Raw genomic sequence first — 6,458 nt, forward strand, 5'->3', positions numbered from 1 at the left:
TCATTTGAGAGTATGCCTAGTTATATCGAGTGGTCTAGGACGCGTTTTTGAATGTACGAAGACAGATCGTACTGCGTATGACCTCTAGAGGACTGGCAGGAAAGGGTGTGTATTCGTGTATCAAATACGTTCATCTGAAAATACACTTTGAGAAGTAGATAAAATGTCACGTATATATATATGCATATGTGCTTATTTCAAACAGGTGATGCATATGTGCTTATTTCACAGACAGGTACATGACATCAACATACATATGGACCTATTTCACACCCGTACACATGCACCTGTCTCTGCTTTTGACGGGGTACATGCATACAAATACATATATACATGTATACAAACATATGCATACATTCATGCATTCATACACAATGCATATAATACCGAGTATATATAGATGGCTTTTAGTGGGTCCCGCTAATGGAGGACTTGAAGGCTGAGGTCAGCGCAAAGTCAGCTCAAAGTTATTGAAAACACATATTCGCATACTTCAATTTTAATATAGATGTTTGTGCGCACGTCTGAATGTGCCTTTCTTGTTTCTTGGATAGATACGTACATGTATACTTAGTAGTCACATATGTCCGCACAACATTATACATACTAGATTTTCGTCTCCTAGATGCTCGTATTCAGCACCATGGTGCCTACATTTGACAAACTCACATACAGGAAGTGAAAGGTCAACTCAAAGGGAAGGACCGTGACACTCTCGAGGAGTATTTACGAAATGCTGATTTGACAAACAGTTATGTACGCAATGTCATGGGCTTCTGCCTGGAGCACAGTGCGGCAGCAGAGGAGGTAGGTTTATTGTTTAGTTAGATGTACTCGGGTATTGTGATATGCAATAGTACTTTTATTACATTCAGGCCGCTTGTGCATCGTAGCATACAAACGTAGATGTCTTGTATATATATATATGTATATATGTATTGTTTGTGTACTTACATACAGATATTTGTATTAATTCGTGTAGATATACAAATATATATTTGTATTTAATTGGATTCATATTTTCACTGCCTACTCCTGGCATCACCGTTTAGCTCACGCTGCTACGATTTCGTCTTCCTTCGCACATCTGATGATTCACGCGGCAGCATGTATCACTGTTTCTAAAAACCCTCTTACTTAAATAGAATCAAACAGATGAGGTCCTTTTAGAGGATAAGAAAAGTGTTTCCATTGATCGACAGTAAACAATGTAGATTTTCAGTGTATTCTTCTATCAATGCGCCTACATCAAATCTTTCTAATACCTTTATGCGCGTTATAATATACTGTTTCGATATGTAATTTGAGTCCTAATACACTCTTCTTTTGCTTTATTTGAGCTTAGACTTGTTGTATTACCTGTGCTGACACTTTATTCGACCCCGACGTAACAGATCGTGGAAGTGCTAACCGATTCGCTGAGTATCCCGCAGACGCCCATCCCCACCAAGATTGCAAGACTGTATATAGTGAGCGATGTTTTGCACAACACAACTGTGAAAGGTTTGTTGTTTTGCCAGTCGTGTCACACATCATCGTTCCGCTGCTAGCGTTGTTTAGTACATACTTTTATCTCGTAGATAGTGAGCGATGTTTTGCACAATACAGCTGTGGGGATTTTGTTGCTTTACCAGTCGTTTGGTACTAACCAGGATCGCAAGTGTGTGTATAGTGAGCGATGTTTTATACAGCACAACTGTGAAAGGTATACTGCTCTACCAATCGTCTAGTACCAACATTGTGTGATACACGCACGTTTATGTGGTTGTTGTTTAACCAGCCGTTGCATACCAGTAAGCTCAAGTGTAGACACATTTACTCGAGCATTCATTACTTTTGCCATTTGAAGTCACAGACATTTTTGGCATAGTGCAAGCATTCTTTGGTGCAGACCCTTTCACATGAAGATTCAGTGGATGTAGTCTATGGTACATGCAGTTGGCATTGCTGAGTTCTTTCTTTTAATGTAGCATTCTTATAGTTCTCTAATATATACTTCTTCTGATGCGTTGATATGCGTCATCCAGTATAAGAGTGCTTAATCGTTTTTAGCAGCATTCTGTAGTGGAGGTACGATGTAGTTTTGGTACAGATGCGTTGGCATAATAATTCAGTATATGAGCGTTGACCCTGTGGCTCACACTTAGGTAGAATGTGTGAGCTACGTCATCCAGTATGATTTGCCTGTTTTCTTATATGCATTTTATGTCACAAAGTGTACTTATGTTTTAAAGTGTATCTTCTATTTTTCATAGCTGACATGAAATTATCTGTAATGGACATTCCATGTTCTGTAGTGTAGTTTCTTACTCATAAATGTTTTATCTCAAATCAACATTTGCAGGTGCTTCTTTCTTCCGAAGTTCATTCGAAAGCCAACTGCCCGGAATAATGTCACAATTGAACATGGCCCTCAATTCAATCACCGGTCGCATAAGGGCAGAGTACTTCAAGGTATTGAAACGCATTAACTCTCATTGTCTTTCTGCTCGACTAAATATACCTATGTATCTCTGCGTATATATTCATATTTTCCATATTACTAGATGAGCAACACATCGATGTATGTATCTGTTTGCGCTTAGACTTCTTGCATATGCAGAGTATCGACTTCTTTGTATGTTTCGATGTCAACCAAAATATTTCTGATAGGTTCTGTGCCAGCTAGTGCTTTAAAATGCTTGGTCATGTTTTAGTTGTGATGGTTGAAACGCTCACACCCAGACTTCCATTAAAAACACACACGTACTTAACCGCAAATTATAGCACCTGCCCATGACTTGACCATGTGTCGAAGCTTGCGTTCGCTATACACCAGACATATACTTCTTTTTAATACGTGCACCACAGAAACGGGTCCGAATCGTTCGCAGAGCCTAGGAGTTGTCGTCTCAAAGTACATTCACGTCTATGAAATCACTCAATACGAAGCTTTGGTACACACCACCTACACACGTTCACGTCTTAAGCAACGGGCCAGATTCAGTAGTACCTGCTTTCCCACTCTCACTCTTCGTTTTTCCTGCCACAGGACCGGTGAGATGGTCTCATATCAGACCTCTGTATATCCCATGTGCTCACCCTCACATTTTTCGTAGTGCTTACCACAGGAACGTGTGTTGAACGTTACTACAGCCTGGAAAATATGGGCTCTGTATCCATACACATATTTGAACAGGTTGAAGGAGCCGTTCTTGTATATACTCCTACTCACCCTCATATCCTTCTTATTGCTTGCTATAGAAACGTGTGTTGACAGTCATAACAGACTGAGAGCGATGGCCTCTGTATACATGTTCATATTTGAACACGTTGAAGGAGATGTTCTTGTATACCCCACCTACCCATACTCACATTGTTCGTTATACCTACCACAGAAACGTGTTTTGAACGTTATAGCAGCCTGGGAGAGATGGTCTCTTTATCCATACACATATCTGAATACGTTGAAGGAGAAGTTTCTGTACATTCCGCCCAGGCCAGAGGACTCGTCCGCACCATTAAGCGAGGTAGCATCCACCGATGCCGTGCATGAATCACGACAAAGTAAAGGTGTGTGAGTGCGAACAAACTTAGATAACAACATACTAGGTTGCTCCTTGTGTTTTAACGCTTTTGTTATCTTGTGACTTTTGTTATATATATAGATCAACCTGTACTACTATGTAGATAAATGTACATGTATAAAATCCATAGATACAGTTAAACACAATGATCAGAGGACTCGATCGCACCTCTAATTGGCGTAGCATCCACCAATACGGTACATGAATCACATCAAAGTACAAATATTTGAGTGCACATACTCTTGAGGTATTAGCGTACTACGTCATGTATATAAGTTATATGTTATACACCTGTGTGTACTATACATTCAATTTGTGGGTCGATTGCTAATTAGTATGTAAGTGTAAGTATCAAAAGCCGACGCAACGTGTGTATTATAACATGGCTATGCATAAATTCATCGTATGGATCCAACCATTTCTAGTATATTCACTATTCGTTGACACAAATGCGCTCGATAGCTAGCATCGAACCCCACGTGAAAATGTGGTGCTTAAGTTCTGTAGGAGTTTCCACATCACATACCATACACCTGCGTCGCTTTTCGAAGAGGAATCGCTATGGTTTACAGGCCTATAAATCTATTTTTGCTGTTCATATTCCGGTGACATGTATCGAGTCTCGGGTATACATCATACCCGATACCGGCGGATACGTTGTCTTTGCTTGCAAGTATCTAAATGAAGTATCTTTACTTGCATACATACCATATGTTTCTTGCTCCAGTATCAACACTGGTTGTGATTGCTGCATCGTTTATAGATATTTTAGAAGTCGCAGTCGCTTTTATGATGCATTACACTAGTTTGTATCACCGGTTATTATTCTCCGCTGCGTATCAGCTACCCCCCATCGTACCCAATAGAATAGTTGGTCTTAATGTGCTGCATCGCTTCTCTCTCAATTGTGAGCTTAGCTATAGATCGTGTATCCAATAATCAATCGTATGACCAATGTACTGAACAATTTCATTCAGCGTGCACCTTTTGCGCAATTCATGAGTATCTCGCATAGTGACAATATTCCAATCCCTGTACACTAACATCGTGCAACACGTAGTCGAGCTACTAGCACTGACAATGCCAAATCGATACACAGCGGCATTCCGATGGCGCTATTAGCATTATTGAGCATCGTTCTGAATACCAGTTACATTACATTGGTTTTGATCACATCCTACCCAAATATTGACGCCACACTAATCTAATCCCAAGACAGCAATCAAATCCCATCATACTATTTTGATTTCACCACATATTTTCCAATCCGTATAATTTGATTTAATCTCATCACGCTGTTGTAAACTTATCACATGAATTAAATCTCATAAATTCATTCTAATCCCATCGCACTCTAATCCCATCACACTAATTTACTCTCATCACATTAATCTAACCTCACTCAAATTAATCTCGTCACATTAATCCCATACCTAATTTTATCTCATCACATTATTCTAATCCCATAACATTAATTTATCCTCGTCACATTTTTGTCAAAGTAACCATTTCCTATTACACTAATTTAATCCCATTACTTAATCTGACCCCATCACGCTAATTTAATCTCATCACATTTTTAAACTAATCCCATCACTTCACGTAAATCTAATCCCATCACACTAATTTCGTCGATGGTACAGATGACCTAGTATCGCCGGCTTCAATGCAAGAACCAAACACGGCGGAACCCCAACGGTTGCACTCACTCATCCCTCCTAAAGCTGCAACTAAGGCTGGTTTCAAACCAATTGGATTCAGGCCGATAGGAAACAGTAGCACAACAGATACGGAACCAACTTCTACAAGTATGTACGTCTTATATAGACGATTAGTATCGATATCTCTGTATGAGTTAAATAAGCATCTCTGTACGACTTATAGAGTATCATCCGACAAGCTTCCCTGTGAGCTAATGTTAACAGTGGGTTAGTGGTTCGATCAGGTACAAGTCGATAAAACAAGGTCCAACAGAGTCTAGACCAGCGTCTACATGTATGTACGCGTTCTAAAGATAGATTTGCTTTTACATATATTTGATATGTCTATCGTACAAAACCTAAACTTGAAGATATGTTTCATTGATACATCATTGCTTTTCGTTGTGCGAAGGAGCGCAAAAACGAGCAGCTGATGACACGCCCGAGGAACCTGAGAAGAAAGTCAGGATACAATCGAAATGGGAGTGAAGTTGATGTGCTGTAGGCAATAAAGCATGGATCGGGGTCTTGGTGTGAATCTAATCCATTTGAAAAAGCAAGGGGATGGTGCGTTTCATATCTACAAATCATTTGGAGTAGTCACTAAATGTGTTATCGATATTTAGATAGAATCATTTCGCTTAGCAATTGTATTTATCTTCCTTAAACACGGATCATTTCGAATAGCAAGTAGTTGTGTGTATTTCTGTTGTGAGGCGTCATTTAAACGCTGACGCTCTCTTATGGTCTCGATTTATAGTGACAATTACTTCTGTGAGGTACCTCGATTATGACAGTTTGGGTTGCGAAAGATTGCTAACCTATATACTGCGTATATCCGATGACAACTCGAAGCCAATGGAGATCAAAATATATGAACACTACGAACGCTCTTGGGGCGCATCTCGATTCGACGTCATGCAAAAGGGAATTATGAACCTCTTTTAAAGTACACCTCGATCCGAAGACATTTATGGATGGGGACGATAATCATCTCAGAAATAGCGTCGCAACCCAGTCATGATCATATTTACTGTGTACAAACCCATAGCCTTCTAAAGAGAGGTCAAACAAGGGCCTTTTTTGTAGTTTCATGCCGCTATGATAAAAATACATGACTCTCTGAAATTCAGGAATTGTCGCTGGAAAAAATCCATACTCCATAGGACAAAATTATTTCGAAGAGACGCAA

At 39.6% G+C, this 6,458-nt stretch overlaps 1 protein-coding gene across 1 annotated transcript; it reads left to right on the forward strand.

Moving 5' to 3' along the window:
• Positions 1-423: 423 nt before the first annotated feature.
• SARC_07341 (hypothetical protein) lies at positions 424-5,929 on the forward strand (the record flags this gene model as incomplete). Its single annotated transcript, XM_014298720.1, has 7 exons — positions 424-444; positions 676-807; positions 1,395-1,503; positions 2,345-2,454; positions 3,378-3,552; positions 5,210-5,374; positions 5,679-5,929. The coding sequence occupies 7 exons, from the start codon at positions 424-426 to the stop codon at positions 5,753-5,755; spliced, it is 789 nt and encodes a 262-aa protein (XP_014154195.1). The 3' UTR covers positions 5,756-5,929.
• Between the last annotated feature and the right edge of the window lie 529 nt (positions 5,930-6,458).

This window comes from Sphaeroforma arctica, assembly GCF_001186125.1.
Source record: "Sphaeroforma arctica JP610 unplaced genomic scaffold supercont1.575, whole genome shotgun sequence".
Lineage (NCBI taxonomy): Eukaryota > Ichthyosporea > Ichthyophonida > Sphaeroforma > Sphaeroforma arctica.